The sequence below is a fragment of the Balaenoptera physalus genome (assembly GCF_965194825.1).
Source record: "Balaenoptera physalus genome assembly, chromosome: 14".
Lineage (NCBI taxonomy): Eukaryota > Metazoa > Chordata > Mammalia > Artiodactyla > Balaenopteridae > Balaenoptera > Balaenoptera physalus.
The window spans coordinates 69635035-69655092 of record NC_138893.1 but is presented as its reverse complement, the minus strand read 5'-3'; the positions used below and the strand labels follow the sequence as shown (position 1 = coordinate 69655092).

General features: G+C 38.7%; 1 protein-coding gene across 11 annotated transcripts in view; it reads left to right on the top strand.

Moving 5' to 3' along the window:
• Window positions 1-20058, top strand: part of MARCHF8 (membrane associated ring-CH-type finger 8) — a 111823-nt gene that overhangs the window by 76722 nt on the left and 15043 nt on the right. For 8 of the 11 annotated variants that reach the window (XM_082423506.1, XM_082423502.1, XM_082423498.1 and 5 more), the window contains one exon: window positions 12062-12112. The exons of the other annotated variants lie outside the window; for them this stretch is intronic. In XM_082423506.1, the coding sequence (XP_082279632.1) occupies window positions 12062-12112 (51 nt within the window). The remainder of the gene's footprint in view (window positions 1-12061; window positions 12113-20058) is intronic. 11 annotated transcript variants of the gene reach the window in all.

The following is a 20058-nucleotide window of genomic DNA, read 5'->3' as shown; positions in this document are numbered from 1 at the left end:
TTGTTACTTTATTATTGCCACATTAAAGCTTAGAAAAATGAAGCAGATAATCACACTATTATAAATTTGGACTGTATTATTTTACTGAAGACAACTATTAGTGCATCTTGCATTACTTTAAATAAATTGTCTTAGTCTATTTGTTGAAATACAGTTTTATAAATTGTAGACTTTTCACCCTTTTGTGATGTATTTTTTTTCCTGAGTTAAAATTGTAATGGCTAAATGTGCCCTAAATTTTATTTCAAATTTGAACTTTTTTATAAAATGATGTTTTGTTCTATTTTTGTTACTCCTTAAAACTATCTGGGTTTTGCTTTTATTTTTGAGATAGATGTAGATTGTTGCATAATTTTTCTGAGTCCTTTTTACCGACTATATTAGTCTGCTTGGGTTGCCTTAATAAAACGTTACGTGTGTGGAGACAGAGAGGTATCTCTCTCTTTCCCATCTCAAAGGGATAAGCAAAATGTGGTAAATCCATACAATAGAATGTTATTTAGCCGTGAAAAGGAATGAAGTATTAATACATACTGCAGCATCAGCAAACCTTGAAAACATTATGTTAAGTGAAAGAAACCAGACACAAAAGGCCACATTTTGTCTGACTCCATTTGTATGAAAGACAGAGATAGAAAACAGATGAGTGGTTGCTAGGGACTTGGAAGAGGGGAATGGGGTTTTGTTTTAGGGTAGTGAAAATGTTCTGGAACTAGAGGGGGATGATGGTTGCTGAACATTTTAAGTATACTAATGTCACTGAATTGTGCACTTTAAAATGGTTGAAATGGTAAGTTTTCTGTGTGTTTTACCACAAGAAAAAACAAGAAAGATGAGCTTACAAGCAGAAAAATATTTTTTCAGGAAAAGGTAAAATCATGATTCTCATGAACAAATATTAAGGAATTTATTATACTCATGTGATATGAAAGAACTAGCAGATGTTTAACCAGTTCAAAGGAAAAGTCAAAAGAGCACCAATTTATGTAAAGGAAATATTGAGAACTGCAAATGGAGACAAAACTGATTTTTCCATGGGAGAGGGGTGGAAGTCAAAAGTCACTCTCAAATAGGACATCACTTACTTATTAAGTACCTACATTGTACAAAGAATTGCACATAGCTCATAGTTTTCCATTGAAACTCAACATTTTTCCCCTATAGTCTCCCCTCTTTTGATAAAAAATCTCATAGAAAAATTATTCTTGATCAAAATTAAGATCCTATTAGATTTGGCCTGATAATTTATATAGGGACAACAAGAGTGTTAATTTCCCTTATGGGCCTTCTTAAGTTGCTTTGCTGGAAGTTTTTCTAAGGAATATCAAAGTGGATTTTTTAAAGCCTCATTATTTGTGGTCCTAACATTAGGAAGCCAAACCAAGAACTTGCTATCAAATTTCACTTACAGTACCTATAAATTTTCCTAATTTCTTGAGATCCCCCAAATACTTTGTTTCCTAGGCCTGCCAGGAAGTGGCTTTCCTCACTTGTCTGTAAGGCTGGGAACCTTTAAGCCAGTTTTCCCAAGAAGGGCTCTGAAAAACACAACCTGAGTTCCTTAAATGTGCCTGGTCATATCTGATTGAATGAGCACCATCCTTAAATGTGAGCTTAGCTGCAAAATCAGAGTTTCCAATTATGTCCTAGTAAGAAAGAGGACAGATTCTTATTGAACCTATGCAGGTAACTTTATTGCTATGAAGATAAGAATATGCAATAAGAGTTATGAATTCTGGAGGGCTCAGGCAGGGAGAATAAGATATCATTGACAGGGGTTTCATTTCAGTTTATGAAAGCAGAGTCTACTAAATTATTGTGAGTTAAAGGAAAGAGAAAGGGCTTCCTTATATATTTAGGAAATAGAACATTCAAACAGTATCAAGAATGTTTAAAACAAAACTAACAATATTCCCTCATCAAATCATTTAACCTTGTTTGATTAGTTCTTATTGCACTGAATCTTGGTAAGAGTTCTGGAAATCATGACTTAGTTCACTGGTATGGTCTCAGAGTTGTTTAAATGATGCCATCAGAAGCCTGTACCCAAAAGTACCTGGCATAGTCCTTTTCCATGGGCCTCTGACACAGCCCTGTAGCCTGTAGCTGATTGCAAGAGCTTTCAGGGAAACATCAGACTAAAATAAACAAACAGAAAATATCTGTAGATGGCAAAAGACTTAAAATGGCTGTGCTTACTCTATTAGTGATATTTTTAAAAATGAAATGTCTTATGAGAGAGTTTATGTCAAGAAACATGTAACTGGCAGGGAAATTTGGCTATTTTGTCGGCATGCAAAACAAGATAATTAAGTCAGTCCCCCCCAAACTTTAGACAAAATAATTATAAACATAATAAACTCTATTATTAAAGGAATGCAATGAACAGTACATCTGATTTATAAAAAATGAATGAGCATAAACTTTACAGAGAAAAAAATCTTCAGATATAATAATCCTTAGACATTAATATACCATGAATACAACACAAATATATCAGGACTGTCAAGTAAAGAGATTCAGTAAGTCTGAAATAGTTCCTAAACTTTCTGTATATTGATGAAACTCCATAGTAGGTGATGGGAATCCCCAACTGAAAACCATTGGCCTAGAAGGTGCTAGATTCAAATATTAAAAGTAAAGTAGTGACCACGTTAACATTTTAAAAAAATAACAGAAATCATGTCTGATAACAACTACAGAGTACAGAGCAGCATCAGGACTCTGATAAATAGAAATGTATCATGACAGCGCAGTACTGACAGATCTCTTCTCATTTCATAACTCTTCCCATGCAGTTCATCAATAGTAACAAATCAAGAAAACCTAGTTAGTCTCAGTACCTTTCCTTTTATAGGATGAAAAGATAAACCTTTGTGATTTTTCAGGGCCCCCCTGGGAAATCTCAAAGACAGGTTTAGGAGCAAAAGATATCATGAAATTTTGATTTCATTTTATTTTACATTTAAGATTTGATTTTGTGAAGACAAGAAACCAAAAGTTTTCAGGAGATTTGAACATTTAAAAGAGAAATTGGATCATGGGTACCTGAGAAACAATGACTACTCATTTTAATATTTACTCTAGCTTTTTTTTTTTAATAAATTTATTTTTGGCTGCGTTGGGTCTTCGTTGCTACGCGTGGGCTTTCTTTTTTTTTTGGTTGTGGCGAGCAAGGGCTACTTTTCCTTGCGGTGTGCAGGCCTCTCATTAAGGTGGCTTCTCTTGTTGCTGCGCACGGGCTCTAGGCATGCAGGCTTCAGTAGTTGTGGCTTGTGGGCTCAGTAGGTGTGGCTCAAGGGCTCTAGAGCACAGGCTCAGTAGTTGTGGCTCATGGGCTTAGTTGCTCCACGGCATGTGGGATCTTCCTGGACCAGGGCTCGAACCCACGTCCCCTGCATTGGCAGGTGGATTCTTAACCACTGCGCCACCAGGGAAGCCCAGTGACTACTCATTTTAAAGTGACAATAAACATTTGAAAAATAAGCATAGAAGGTAACATTATTGTAAAGAATTTAACTCTTTCATAAGTGAGGAACCTTTGTTTTCTACTTAAATCAAGGACATAATAAAGTTAACATAAAAAGCACAGAAAATTAATCTGATAAAACACAGAGTCTGTTACCTAGGGATATTGTAGAGAAGGTAAAGAATAACTCTACTGAGAATAAAGAGGTTAAAGAATAACCTCTTACTGAGAGAAGACCAATTATCAAGAAAATTTGTAATTTTAACAGTTAAAATAAAATTCTAGTTTTGCATCAGCATAATATTTGATACTAAAGGAATTACAAGCTCTTTTATGAAATATCATTAATTAACCCATCAAGAATGAGCCAGCTTGGGCTAGGGCAAATAAAATTCCCTTTCCTCAAACCTTCTACAACTTTCTTGTTTTGTTCTTCACAGGTCTTTCTTATTCTGGAATAACCAACCCTTTTATTTTAGGACAAAACTATTTTTTCCCCTTAATAAACCAAAAACCCATCTCATTACTGAACACATAAAGTTGTACCTCTTGTTCGCCATTGCTTCTAGTGGTCTCATTCACATGTGTTAGTTTCAACTTTTAACCAAAGTAACTTCTGTTACACAGAGGAAACTAGAGGGTGGGTAATTGTGAGCTATCACACACCATCATTTTAGCAGACTAGCAGGGCTAACATCCAGCATTAATACAACTTTTTATAGCTACACATATTCTTATACAAGTCTTATAGAGGCAAAAATTGAACACGTTTAACAGATTAACAGATTCAAAGATGCAGTCTCTTTGTAGCACATAGAAATATGAAGCAAAAGTATGTAAATTTAAAATTATGCTTACTAATAAATGTTTCAGTATTCTCACTTATAAATATTCTAGGTATCCAAATATAAGTTCATCAGAATAATGATTGGATTTGGTTAAACACAGATTTACATTTTTCATAATCTTAAACATTAGGTAGAGGTAATGATAGTTTTTTCAATCAGAAAACTTATAAGTTTAGGAAAAATACCCAGATAGAATAAAAATCTATGCTTATACTTAACACTGATAAATCAGAAAAGACATAGCTATGTTTATTAAACTATAAATATTAAGCCAGTCTCATTTGCCAAAAATTTGCCTAAATTATGTTAATCTGATTTCTTAAGACATTTCTGAATTGGTTTCTGTAGGGATGTTTTTATAATCTAGCACACTGAAAGTATTAGAATTCCACCTTCCCTACTTTCTAGGAATTTTAGGAATACTCTGTTTATACAAGTACTTACCTATATAAGTCAACTTCTGGTTCTAGATTCCCTTAATATGAGAGATTTTATAATCTAGTAAGATTTATAATCTAATTTAATACCATCCCTAGGTAGAAAATTATTACACCTTCACACAATGAAAGTTAAAGACCTTTCTGAATTACAGACACATAGACATGCAGACACAAAGCTTATAGCTACAATTCCAAAATTTCAGCCATGGGTCAAGAGTAAACATAAAATTACAAAATTCATTGGTCTGTATCAAAGACCTGTTTTCTTTCCTGTGGCTATGAGTTCTTAATTGACTTGAGCTCTGAACAGACAAATAGACAAACAGAAAAAACTAACATATCAGATTATCTATAGTCTTACCCATTAACCCATTTATAGAAGTACAGAGATTATAAAGATGATGAGACCATAAAACCAAACTCCCAATGGAAAATAATTTATCAGAGATAAACAAATCAAGGCAAACATAGTAGAGAGCCAAAGTTCTCTCCCTTCCAAGCAGATCCCAGTTTTCCCACCCAGGATATTTGAATAGGATAGAATAATGTGGTTTGAATAGGATAGCTCTAAGAGATGGCTCTGACTGTCCTAAAGGAATTAATGTTATCCTGGCCTTCAACCATTCACTGTGGCAAGGAGTAGGGGCAGAATGTTGCTAGGAAACAGAAATTCCCTCCTAGCTCAGACAGTGGCTAGACCAAAAGACTGGCATTAGTTACCAGCCTGTGCCATTGATTAGAAACAAATAAATGGATAGCAACTTAACTGTAACAGAATTTGGCACCAGGACCTGGAGAGTTGCAAGTAACAGACCCTAATGTGAGAATTGACCAAATGAATTTAAGTGGTGATAGATAGGCAATCTCTTGTCAACAGTGATTGTTTTAAGCCAGTCAGTACCCACTCCTAGAGCTGGGAGTGGGAACCAATCCTACTGAAGGGCAAGGCTGGGAAAATCAGGGCAAAGGTGTCCAGTTGAAAGCAAATATTAGGACTTTATAATATTCCCCTCTTGCAGAAAAATAAAATATTAAACTTGAGATTTTCTTGTACTTTATTTCCCAGATTGAGCAATTTGATTATGATATCATGGGCATGGATTTCTTTTAGTTTATCGTTTTTGGAGTTCATTCAGCTTCTTTAATCTGTAGGTGTCTGTCTTTCTCCAAACTTGGGAAAATTTTAGCAAGTATTTCTCCAAATATTTTTCATCGCTGTACTCATTCTTCTTTACTTTTTGGATTCCAGTGATAGGACTGTTAGACTGTTTTGCTTCACAGACCCCTGAGATCTGTTCATATTTTTAAAAAAATCTTTTTTCCTCTCTGTTGATTAAATTGAATACTTTTTCTATCAAGTTCTTGATTCTTTTATTCTGTCATCTCTGCTATTGAGTCCATTTTATTTCAAGAGTGTTGTGATTGCTCATTTGAGTATATTTATAATGGCTGCTTAAAGTCTCCATCAGATCTCAGCACCTCTATCATCTTGTTATTAGTGTCATCTTGTTATTGGTGTCCCATCCTTTATTTTTAACCTGTTTGTATTTACATATTTACAGTGTTTTTCTTGTAGGCAGCATGTAGTTATGTCTTGCTTTTTTATTCAGTCTGAAAATCTCTGCCTTTTAATTAGGGTGTTTAAACTGTACACCACACACACACACACACACATAAATACATATACATGTATGTGTATATAGCTAAACTTTTATATTATAACTGTACATTCATAAATAGTTGTAAAAAATGATACAGAGAGAAATCATGTATTCTTACACCACTCCCTCTTTCTTCTCTTTTTCCTGCTATCAAATGCTTTTTAAGAATTCCTTTTTGTTTTATCTACGGTGTTAATGACTATATATCTTTGTATAGCTTTTTCAGTGTTTGCTTATCTTTGGAAGTTTTGATTTGATTGTTTTTTATATCTTAAATCTCTTTAACTTTTTGAACATTTGGAAAACAGTTATAATAGTATTTTGATGTCCTTTTCTGCTGATTCTAACATATGTACCAGTTTTAATTGACTATTCTCATTAGAGGTCATGTGTTATTCCTTCTTTGCATCTCTGGTATAAATCATTTCTACTGCATACCAAAGTGCAGAGCAAAGCATTTGTATGATTGAGTTGCTGCCTGAACTAGTTACTTTTTTTTAATGGAATATAATTTTTACTTGAAAGAATGACAGTCAAACTATAGTTATCTTGACTTGGATATTTGGCAAACGTTTTCTCTAAATTGAATGAATGAGCCAGTCTTTCACTTTAAGGGAAGCAAGCAACAGTTTTTGTTGCCAAATTTGAGGTTTGTAAGCAAAAATTAGAATTTCAGAAAACTTGTATCCACCACTGTGAGCTTAGTAGCTTTTCAATAATTAAAGATTCTTCTGATGCAATTGACGGTCATATTAATGAGTGTGGGGTTTTTTGATATTGCATAATAAAATGTGTCAGTCTTGGAGATTTGCATAATTCAGTGAGCCAATAGTCTCTATATGGCCAAGGTGTGATGTTATAAAGTCATGCATGGTTAAGAGATTGTTTCAAAGAAAGATGGGGCAGTTGATTTTAATAGAGTATTAAAAGTTCATTAATATCATTTCAGAGTCTAAATGCCAGGTAACTGTTGAGTTTTTGTGTAGTACAAAGAATAATATCCACAGTTGTTTCATGGTTATTAAAATACATATTCCTTTTCTAACTACGTAACTGTATAAAGCCAAATAGTCTTCATTTACTTCAGTCAAAACAGCATATCAGAGGAGATTGAATGCACAAGCAGATATGAGAATCCAGCTGTCTTCTATTAATTAGACAATAACAAGATTCATAAAAATGTAAAAACATGCTACTCTGCTCACTTTAGTTGTTTGTTTGTAAAAATAGTTGTTTTTCATAGAAATGTTATTTATTTTAATTTGGTTTATTATTGTTAATTCTAAATGAATTAAGAGATTCATATTTTTAAAATTGTCCATTTTAATTTCTAATATGGTAAATATCAATAGATATAACCCACATAAACAAAAGGTTTTTGGAGTCCTTGGTAATTTTTTATGTTGTGAAGGAGTCCTGAGACCAAAGGTACTGCTGTACCTCCTGGCATGGCATATATATTCCAGGGTGGCTGAGGGCAGGAGGAATGCTGGAGAAAGGAATAGCAGTTTCAGGAGAGGAAAATGTCTTCCCAGAAACCCTCAAGGGTAATATCTTTAGAGAGAACTTTCTTACATATTTACCCTTCATTGCAAAATAGTGTGAGAAAGTGAGAACTTTTGGTTGGGTCTGTTGCTGCTCAGAATAAAGTTGGAGTTCTGTTGGTGGCGATAGATATTGGGTAGACAGTTACCCATAAGTTTGGGTGTGTGTGTGTGTGTGTGTGTGTGTGTGTGTGTGTGTGTAATGACTGCTCATGTTCAGAGTTTCAGGGAAACTCCCACATGAAGTTCTTTTGTTTGACTACTTTATACAGAGTCCCCAAAACTTGCTTAGACACCTCACCTCATTGTCTTCTTGTTAATTCTTGGCTTGTTACAGGGCATGTTTGGTCTCAGTAGGCTCTGCATCTTGGCTCTACCTGCAGGGTACATTTTATTGGAGTCACGTATGGACTTGGAAAATCATTGACAGGACTGATTAAATTGTGAAATGTCCCATATTTTTCAACAGAACTTCTCTTTATCTTTGTGATTTGGTAACTTCTTACATTAACAAAACTTTCCTTTCTCACACCTTGACTCAGTTTTTTCCAGTCTATTTATCAGTCTGTTCCCTGACTGACTTATTTGTATTAACTCAATTGTGAGCTCACTGCCATCTTTTACACAGAAATTTACCTTTTCAGTAGTCATGATTTGCTTTATAAAAAATGAGTCATAGCCTTCATGGATTATTCTGGCCTGGGATTTAGAATCAGACTTGCATCTTAAAGTGTGGCCTGGGGACCAGCAGCATGGGAGTCACCTGGGAGCTTATTAGAAACACAGAATCTCAACCTACCTCAGACCTAACAATCTGCATTTTAGCAAGATCCCTAAGTAATTCAAGTGCACAAAGTTTCAGAAGAACTGGTCTAAGGGAGACAACAAGTGAGAAGAGGGCATGGAGCTGTGTTCTGAGGAGGCTTCTTGTTTAATGTAGACAAAAAGAGTCCATAAAGAGATGTGGAGATGAGAGCCAGGCAGGGAGGTGTGTGGTATAGCAGTGTGACATCTCCATGCCCTCTCTGAGGAAGGAGGGTGCAGTGAGGCTCTCGTCTCTCCCAGGGTTACAGGATGGTGGGACCCACTGAGCAGTGACGGAACGTATTAGAGATTGTGTGAAGATAATTTACCAGGGTTTTTATCACTTAGGCATTGAAGCTTAGTTTCAGCTTGAACTGGATTGGAACTCTTTTTCTCTTCGTTATGCCTCGTTCCAGTTCTCAACATTGATGTTTGGCAAACTTTCCTTCTTCTCATTCAGAAACTTGACATTCTGACTGTAGGAGAGAATGGTGTCACCCACTCTACCTGATATAATTTACGTATGTGCTTTTTTTATGTCATTCGTCACCTTTTCCCTAGATGTACATTCCTCATTGAAACACTATTTCAAGGCACTTCTGTGGTAATGTTAACAATGGCACAGGCCTAGGAGTTAGATTTATTTTTGTCAGTATTCTGTGACTGATACAGTTGTTTGTATATGGCAGTTGCATAGTAAATAAGTATGGAATGAATGAGAAACTGACTTGAATGAGTCCTGGGATTTTCTTCCTTTCAATAAGTCCAAATAATTGTAGCAGTGTTTAAGGAAAAAAAAGCCCAAAAATATGATCTTTTGAAACTGAATTGTTAATTTCCTACCAAGTAGTGGAGAAGCAATGCCAAATATTGACAGCTTTCAGGCTTTAAAACATCTGTATCTTCTGGGGCTGGCTGTTTGATTTTACCATGTAAAATATTGAATTGTTCTAACAAGGAAGACAGAATAAAGGCTTTACATCATTAAATTTATTTCTCAAGTTCATAAAGTAAAGAGCAACTTTTAGATCTCAGTCTGGATTTATAATGTTACCTAGCTTAACAGCTAGGCTTCTCCCTACCTCAGTACCATTCTTTACGGAATAATGAATGTCAGAAGGTCTAGGACATGAATTATTGCTGCTTAGAACTTTTCTGTAGATTTCCAGACGGTGTTAAACTGGCCATTTCTTGTAAGGTAGCAGGTAATTTGATAGTGGTTATAATTGGTTTTCTGTACAAATAATCCAAAGCATATGGTATCTTTGTTTTAATTTAGTAGACTAAATTAAAATTTAGTAGTAAATCGCCAGCAGATGAGCCTTTAAGTCGGATTTACAGCAGTGCTGTATGTTTGTCCCTAGTACGTTCTTGACTCATGAATGAAACTTGAATGATTGTAAATTTACCTTTTCTGTGGACAGAGGGACTCATTTCCCAGAGAGGTAGATTTTAGTGATATATTGCCAACACCTTGAGCACACTTTATATAATTTTTTCTTTTCCTTTATAACTATCTAATTGACGAGCTTAAGACCAAGAAACATTCTGTGAGACTAAACACTTAATAGCACTGTCTGTATTGTATTACATTTAAGAGACTTGAACTTCTATTCCTGCTCAGATTTATAAAGTATGGGAGAATTTAATAAAATTATTCCCAAAATTACACAAACACATTGCTATAAAGACAAAGAAGACAACATTGCCAAAACACGTGCTGACTGCAGGCTGCTTGGGAGATCTTGAAACACTTCATCATCATTTTAGTCATATCAAGTGTTCAGGAGCAAAGTGTACAGAAGTCAAGGCAGTCTGTGATTTGGTGGATTGAGGGGAAGGAGAAAGTCAAAATTTTCTTGGTGGCCAGCTTTCTTTAAGGAGAGCCTTGGTGGAATGGAATCAGCTCTTCCTCAAAGGAGTTTTTAAATGATCCACCAGCTCCTTTGTACTTCCTTCTGATCAAAGAATTTTACCTACATCTCAACCTTCTCTAATCTTCGCCATGGTTATTGCATGGCATGTGAACTGAAAAGAGAATAGATAATTTAAAAAATACACGTTAAGATCATCTCTTCCATTTGTAATAGTTTTTTATTTAACTCATTTGATTTAGAGCAAGGCTGAGTGGATTCAGGGAAGATTACTTTATTATTTTAAAAAATCAGATTTACATTTGGAACATTTGCTTTTTTTAGAAGTTTATAGTGTGGAATATTATTGTATTCATTTGCTAGGGCTACCATAACAAAGTACCACAGACTGGGTGGTTTAAACAACAGGAATTTATTTTCTCACAGTTCTAGAGGCTAGAAGTCCAAGAACAAGGTGTCAGCAGGTTTGGTTTTTCCTGTGGACCCTTTTCCTTAATGTGTAGATAGATGGCCATCTTCTCCCTGCATCTTCTGTCTGTGTATATCTGTGTCCTAATTTCCTCTTCTTCTAAGGACACCATTCATATTGGATTAGGGCCCAGCTTAATGGCCTCATTGTAACATAGTTACAATGTTAAAGACTCCCGCCTCCAAATGTAGTCACATTGTGAGTAATGGGAGTTAGGACTTCAAGGAATAAATTGGGGGTGGGGGGTTAACAATTCAGTCTATAACAATTGTGTATCAAGGAGGTCAATTTAAAAGCAGAAGGAACAGGTAGAATTACAAGAAGAAATGAAGAGAACATAAACGAAGGCATTGACAGTAGAAATGGAGATGGGATTTGAGATTGAGAGACATTAGGGAGGAAGAATTTGTTTTTAAGACTTTGTGACTTGAAGGTCGAGTGTGAGAAGGAGGAGGCTAGCAGGACTCTCAGATTTCTCTAATCCAGGAGGACAAACAGGCTTGAGGGAGTAGGTGTGAGCTGTGTAGTGTCCCTGCAGAGTACCCAACACTTTGCAGACAGACAGCCTGGGTGGGGTCATCTGTCCTGCTTTCCCCTTCCACATCTTATAGCAGCTCCTCATTGCATGGACCACATGGTATACAACTGAACACGCAGCTTCTTGCTTCTGAACCTCCACTTGAATGCTTCTTAAGATACTTATTACTGCTGTCTTATTTTTAGAGTTAGTTCCAAATTCCTGTTCTTTCCTTAGTAAAAAATTCCTTTAGGGCAAGGACTATTGTTTTATTCATCTTTGCCAAATTCTCCAGTATCTCATAGCTGGCCCACAAAGCTGCACAGCAAATTCTAGTTGAGGAAATGATTTGTTAGTAGGATTGTTATGTTCAATTACTAGTTTGCCCATTTTATTCAAAGCTTGATACTTAACACCTGTTTGGTTTTCTTGCAGCATGAGAAGACTTTGGGACATTCCATGAGTCATTCAAGTAACATTTCTAAGGTAGAGTGCCACTGAAATATGTTATTTTTGTAGCTTGGGGTTTTTATATTCTTATACCTGGCATGTGTTTACACTCTTCTCTTTTAAAGACATAAAGTTATCAGTTCATTACTTTAATCCACTCTGGGACCACGTGAGGTATATAGCAGTTATATTTTTCTAGTGAGGCAATTCTGAGTGTGTGTTGGGGGGAGTGACTAATAGGAGAAAACCCCATTTCTTCCAGTAGAAATCGTTTACTTTCAAGTAAAAGAAATCCCAGAGAGTCACCAGAGAATCTGTCACCTCAATTAGGAATGCATTTGCCTGATGGTAATAAAAAACCAACTCTACTGACTTAAATAACTATAGATTTCTGTTCTGATGACAAGATGTCTGGAGGTGGATGGTTCAGGGCTGATGCAGTGCTCACAGATGTTGCCGGGGACCTAGGCTCCTTTCGCTGTCTTTGTGCCACCTTCCTTGGCATATTGTCATCCTCATGTTTGATCTCAAGGTGGGAGCTGGACCTCCAGGCACCCTGGCTGTGGTCTGTCAGCTGAGAGTGACCCTTTTCAACAGGAAGGCAAAAGCTTTCCCAGAAGCATCCCTCAGCTGCCTGACTTCTGCTTACATCTCACTGGCCAGAACTGGATCACAAGACCCCCGCCAGCTGGAACGTGGCTAGGAAAAGGAGGGCAGAGGGGTAAATCGGCAGCCAGCAGCACCTGATACACCTGTGGGGTAGTCACTTGAGTAGCCTGCCAGGAGCACATCAGATGCTAGGGGTGACCCCGGAGCCAGCAGACGGTGTCTCCCATGCCGTGAGCTTGCTCCCATGCACTGCTCATCTCTCAGCCTAGACACGGGCTCTAGCCAACCCCTTGTCCATACAGGTGTGTCTAGGAAGGTTCCTTGCAAAGATGGATTTTCTCTCCATGCCTGTGTCAGATCCTGACAGGAAGATCTGAATATTGTGGCAAAACCTATCCTGCTGTCTCAGGCCTCTTAATTTCTCTAAAATAAACAGTGACATTGTATGCCAAATGTTTTTTATTCATATCACTCTATAGTATACTTTTGATTTAAAAGTAGAATGTAGAAAATCCTTTAAGACATTAATCAATCTGTTCTTAGGCATACTTGTGATCTAATCATGTCATTCTGCCAGTGAATTTTGCATGAAAAGAAAAGTCCACAGTGCTTAGTGTGCCTAATGGCCATTTACAGAGTGCTTCTTGGTTCATTGCTGACCTGACCTTCCCCCAGACCAGTGTGGGGGTAGCTTCAGCCACCTCATGTAAATACCTTTCACCAAATACTCTCTGCTGTTCCAACCTCCTTTTCTTTTCTTTTCTTTTCTTTTGCTGTTCCTTCAGCCAGGAATGCTGGAGCTATAGAACTGTGTAGTGGTAGATCATTACTGTCTGAGTAAAATGGCCAGTTTTGCCCTGCCACTTTTTGAAGGAGCTGTCCAACGTATAAGCATAGAGAAAAGTAAGAAGGCATAGATCTAAATGGCCTGTCTGGTTAAGTTGAATTAAACATTTTAAAAGCACACAGTAACACTCATTGCCTTGCTCCAATGGCTAAGAGCAGTTCTGAAGGATGTTATTATCCTGTGCCTCAAATATATGTTTCTTGTTTGTTTATGGTTTTAGGAAGATTTTGTTTGAAGGAAAGTTTCCTCCTATAGTTAAAAAAGTTTGTAAACTCATGGCTTACAATGTCTAGAGGAACGTTTGATGGGCTTGTCACAGGCCTGGGGCATGGGCCTTCTGAGTCGCTCTGTGAGGGTGTTAAGAGGGTTAGGTGGACAAGGGTTTCTAGCCCTGTGACTTTGGGGAAGGATACTCCTCTGAACTTTAATTTCTTGGTGAGTAAAATTAGGGTAATTATACAACCTTCAGGCTCGCTGTGAGACTTAGGGATAATGTTTGCAAGGAGCCATGGGACAGCTTCCTTATTGCAGTGAGTCAGTAAACTGACTCTTGTCAAACTTGGTTGAACCCTGGTGATCTTAGGTTGATTGGGTCAGGATAGTCCCCGATGGTAGCTATTATTATGTCATTACTGATCAAAGACAGAACCATAGGCAGACTTTGTTTTATTGCATTTCACTTTATTGCACTTTTCAAATATTGCGCTTTTTACAAACTGAAGGTTTGTGGCAACCTTGCATTGAGCAAGTCTATCGGCACCATTTTTCCAACAGCATTTGCTCACTTCTTGTCTCTGTGTCATGTTTGGGTAATTCACTAAATATTTCAAACTTTTTCATTAGTATTATTATATTTGTTATGGTGATCTGTGATCAGTGATCTTTGATGGTACTACTATGACTTGCTGAAGGCTCAGATGATGATCAGCATTTTTTAACAGTATTTTTAAATTAAGGTATGTACTTTTTTTCTTTTAGTTATAATGTTGCTTCAAAGTTAATAGAGTACAGTATAGTGTAAACATAACTTTTATGTGCACTGGGAAACCAGAAAATTTGTGTGACTGGCTTTATTGCAATACTTGCTTTATTGCAATGCTCTGGAACTGAACTCACAGTATCTCCGAAGTATGCCTGTATATGCTTTAAGATAAACATCATCTGGGGGTGAAAATTAAGAAATCTAATCAAAACTCTGGCTTTTTTCCTTTTTTCCTTCTTGCACACATTTTTATTGTGTGTTCTCTGTGCCAGGCACTGAGCTCTAGGTGCTGGCATAAAATGATGAGCAAAACAAACAAGGCTGCTGACATGGAGCTTTCCTGTAGGCAGGGTTGGAATTTTCTGAAAAAGAAGTTTTAGCTCCACACTTTCACACTCTTAGAAACAGGGGTACTGTGAAAGCCTCCAAGCTTTCTGCCACAGAGCAGAAAGAAGATTTGGGTCTCTTGCATTTCCACAGCAGGAGTTCCTGCACACTGAACTGGGATCAAAAGAAAACCTCAGGAGTGGGGAGTCTTGTGTGCTCACACCACTCACTTCCCAGTGATCCTCTCAGCATGAAATTTTGTTGTAAAATGTAAGCCTCCTTAAGTATGTTAGGCATGAACCAGTTAAATGGGGCTGCAGAACAGAGGGCAGGACTGCTGTGCAAGGTAACTTGTTTTTGAGAATGCAGTTCTTTCTTGTATTTATAAAATGAGCCTGTTGTTTGAGGCTACTTTTAGGCCAAGATATGTAAAACTCTTATCTTCAGTGTAGCAAACATACTTAAGCAGATGCTTCATACCCTTGAGATGGAAGATACAAAGAAAGGTCAGACCATGGACATGTTTTATGCTACCTGAGATCTCTGCTGTCTTGTCAAGAGACTTTTCCTGCCAACTCAGCCTCTAGCTGGATTTCAGGCTAGTTTGTGCTCACATTAGTCAGTCACCTGCAGTCTGCATTATGCTTCTGTTAAAAAACTAGTACAAAATGTTCTTTCGATGTGTCGCCTAAACTCTTATTCTATCACCCACCACTGGTCCTGATTCTGCCCTTTGTGAACTAGAGCTCTGACAGACAAGGGGATTTGGGAGGCTGTGTGGTGCAGAGAGGGGAAGGGATAGAGGTAGGGTCTCTGCTGTAGGAGAGATGTTCAGCCTCTGGCTGACAGGTGGCCTTCACTCCCAGGGTGACCTGGAGCACGGGCTGGTGGGGGGAATGCAGCGAGATACTGACACAGCCTTCGGGGGACTTGGGTGATCACGGAGGCTGCTCCTGGAAGGCCTGCCATGTTAGGGTGAGATGACGTGACTCCCTGTCCAGGGGTGTTGTACCACCACTGCCCACCACCTGCAAGCTGTCTCATCACTCGGCATAAAGTATCCTCAGCTGTAACGTATACAAGGAGGCCCAGTGCAGCGTTTAGGAGTATTGCGTGAGTTCAGATTTTGTCCAACACTTAACTGTGTGCAAGACGTTACGCTTTGAATGCTGAACTAAACAGAGAAGAGAGGAATACGCAGAGTGCCATAAAATACCTGTAGACAGAATTATTATGAAGGTGAAAAAAAAGGGGCTAAGGTACAGAATTATGAGGAACTGAAGTTAAAAGGGCTGCTTCGGGAAGGTATGGCTGAGGAGGGGATACTTAAAGCAGGACATAAAAGGTAAAAAGGAGCTGGCCAGAATGGGGTTAAACTGTAGTAGAAAACTGGTTTGTCACCTTCTTGGGAAATCCAGTTCTTTAGGTAAAGATGAAAGGCAGGTATTTGCAGCTTTGGTCACTGGGAGTGATGGCTGTCATGGCCACCCAGTTGCAAGGTACCTGTAAACCCTGGGGCTGTGTTGGTTGGGACCATTCCAGTGAGGACCACTGTGCTTTGACCTAAAACCCTTTAGAGGAAGGTTAGAATTCCCCGAGGCGGCTTGAACTCACTCTGTCCAAATGGAATTTTTTAAGATACAAGGAATTGGCCTAGGCCAGGTTCACTGAGGGGGTGGGCTTTCTTGAGCCTCTGCTGATACCTCTCAAGGGAGGCTTATGTGCGGGAAAGGGCAGCACACAGACATGGCGTTAGTTTACCCTGAGGGAAGCATTCTTATTCAACCCGGGGAATTGGATTTGGTCCAGGTGACACAATTTCTTGAACAAGTTCATGATTGGCAGCGCTTCCTACAGGGTGATGGCAGTGGCAAGCTAGACATCCATCATGAAGCCTGGAGCATGGGTGCCCTCCTCCCTGCAGCCAAGCAAGTTCACTAAGCTCCAGAAGTTGCTGAAGACTGGTACCTGGCAGAATATTTTAGAGCTCTGCATAATTTTATTCGGATACCATGAACATTATGTGCCTGCCTCTGGTTAATCAAGTATTCCTGGGTAGAAGGCAGATTGGACATGTTTAATGAGCACTTAAAATTATTGCTGTTCTGTTGTTTGGCAAGCAAATCTCAATGAATTTGAGCATTGACTCTCCTAGAGCTCTTGAATATTTTCTAGTTAATGTTGCCATTAGGTAGGAATGAGATACAGCAGAATGTCACATGTCAGATGTAAATACAGCCTTAGGATGGTGGCTTGCTGGCCACACACCTTGGTGTGATTGTCAAGACCAAGGCCTGCTTCTCTCTGTTTCTGAATACAGAGTTAACCAGTGACAGACTTAGGTTACTCAGACCTATGGGTTAAGTATAAGGCAAATGTGCCTTTCTTAATTTATACTGAAGAAAACAACTATCTCAAAGACAAGATACTTATTTTCATGCAGTAGAAACAAGGAGAGTGAATTGGTGGAGTTGAATGGCATCAAGTGGTAACAGCCTGCTTCACGTGTGTCATGAACACCACGTAGCTTCACTTTGGGTCCTGATGGAGCGCCATGGTCAGTGTCTTGCTATTTGGCTCCCCTTTTATAAAGATTGACTGACCATATTTTCTTTTTTTAACCTTCTGACTTGGTTACAGTTTAATTTTTGGCTGAAACTCTAGACCAGCAGTTTTCAGTTTGCTTCTGGATCTCCTGGCAGGGAGAGGGAGAAGGTTAAAATCGGTTTCATAATAATACGAAGACATTATTTGCTTTTATTACTCTCATTCTCTCACAGGTGTACAGTGGAATTTCCAGAGACTGAGTGGCATGCAAGATGGCATCTTCTCTCTGACACTAATGGAATGTGTGCTGGTGGTCTTGTGTTTTAAAAATTTCTAATATGTGGTTGATGTAACCCACATAAACATAAGAATGAGGCTCTTTGGGGGCCTCCTTCGTTTTTTTAGCGTGTTAAGGGGTCCTGAGACCAACAAGTTTGAGAACCTCTGTTTTAGGCATATTAAAAGAGACACAGTTACTCCAGAGTGTCCTTGTTTTATTTATTCAACAAGTGTTCATTGTACACCTCCTGTGTGCTAGGCACTGTGCAAGGCTGAACAGTAGCAGCTTCTTGGTGAACATATTGTTCCAGTAACATCTTTTTATAAACCTTGACAAGTGCCAGGAAAGAAATGAACCAGGGTACAAGGACAATGAATAATAGGGGTGAAAAGCCCTTTTTGAGGAGAAACCTGAGGAAGGAAGGGCCAGTTGTGTTGGGTGGGGTGTGGGAGCATCCCCAGGAGGAGCAAGAGGGTGTGGAGTGCTTGGTGACCAATGCCGAGTCGCAGAGCAGAGAGGGAGGCTGGACTTGGGGCGTTGGGGCCAGCAAAGGGGTTTCAAGCAGGTCTCTGAATATTCTTTTAGATTGTGGGTCGGGGAGGGCGTGTGCTTAAAGAGATTACTGATTTCATTTGTCACCTAACACATTTGGCTTTAGAGAAAGAGCCTTAACATTAAGTTGGGGGTCATCTTTCTCGTCTCCCGTGTTCCTTGTCAGTCGCATTCTCCCAGGCCAAAGGTTCACCTGCCAGGTGAGTAGCCTGGGCAGAAACTTTTCTCATGCCAGTGAGTGGGCAGCGGTTGCCTCTGTTGGAATGGGGGCATTTCATCACAAATGTACCTGCAGGTTTACTCTGCAGACCATCAAGCAGTAGTAGTCCACCTGGAAGCCTTCTTCGCAGTGGAGACGTTCCAAGAATGGTGTGTGTCACATTTCTGCCTCTCTGATTTTATTTGATCCTCATAGCAGCCCTGTGGATTATTGACCTGATTTTTAAATGATTAAATTCCTGCTCCAAGTGGTGTGCCCTTGGGAGGTGGTGTGCTTAGTGGAGTGACCCCGGAGCACACACAGACTGAGGACTTTGGAGTCAAAAGCCAGTGCTTTTGCTACCACCTCAGAATTTTCTCAAAGAATGATTGGAAATAAAAATGCATTTCAGTTATATTTGAAAAGTTAAATATTTAGGGACTTCCCTGGTGGCGCAGTAGTTAAGAATCTGTCTGCCAATGCAGAGGACACGGGTTCGAGCCCTGGTCCTTGAAGATCCCACATGCCGCGGAGCAGCTAAGCCTGTGCGCCTCAACTACTGAGCCTGTGCACCTAGAGCCCGTGCTTCTCAACAAGAGAAGCCACCGCAATGAGAAGCCTGCACATCGCAATGAAGAGTAGCCCCCGCTCACTGCAAGTAGAGAAAGCCCGCACGCAGCAACGAAGACCCAACGCAACCAAAAAATAAATAAATAAAATAAATAAATTTATTTTTAAAAATTTATTTTAAAAAAGTTAAATATTTAAAGGAAGTCTGTAGTAGTAAAGGGTCCTTTTGAGTACTAAATAACTCAGAAACCCAGCCCTTTCACCGTGGTATTTCTGGTGGTTTGGGGGCCTTTATATGGTTACACTTATAGTTTCTGGGAATGTGAAGCGATCTTTGCTCAGAAATCATTGTCTTCAATGTAATTTATTGAAAACAAGTTATGTTTGCAAGATTCCCAACAGTAGCTTAAAGACCTGCTTTGTAAGATGAGCCATGAGAAAGTCCCTTCAGCTGTTGTCTTCCTTGTAGCAGTGCTATGACATATGCCCCTCATTATGCTGGGGACATATTATTATTCACGTAATTCCAACTCTCTCTAAAAGGGCACCGAAGAAAAGAATTCAGTGTTGGTGCTACTCGCTAGACAAAGCTGAGAGTCCTTTATAATGGAAATCATTTTAGAATTCAGTGGTTTTTATTGTACACTCTCCTCCATGAATTCTGTGTTGTACGTATTTTATATTGACTTTTTTAGCGGTCAGTTTCAATTACTTGCTATTGTGAAAGCTCGTTCTTGGCCCAGCCCTTCATCAGGAGTCAACATGTGTGTATCAGAGCAGCCACAGAACTGGCCTCTCCTCTTTAATTGTAGGTCATTTTGGAAGTTGAATACAACTGGGTGTTTATTTTTAGAAATCAGAATCTCTCTTAATGAAGCATTTCTTTTCACAGAGGAAATTCTGCGCTAAGCAGAAGGTTTGCTGAAACGCAGTCTCAGTCTGTACATTGCAGTGTCTAAACACCAAGTGAGACTCTATTTGGCTTTATTATATGAAGTCAGGCCTGCTGAGCAGCAGTAAGGACCCAGTCACTCTCTCTTGGTTTGGGGGCAGGAGCGCGGTAGCATTT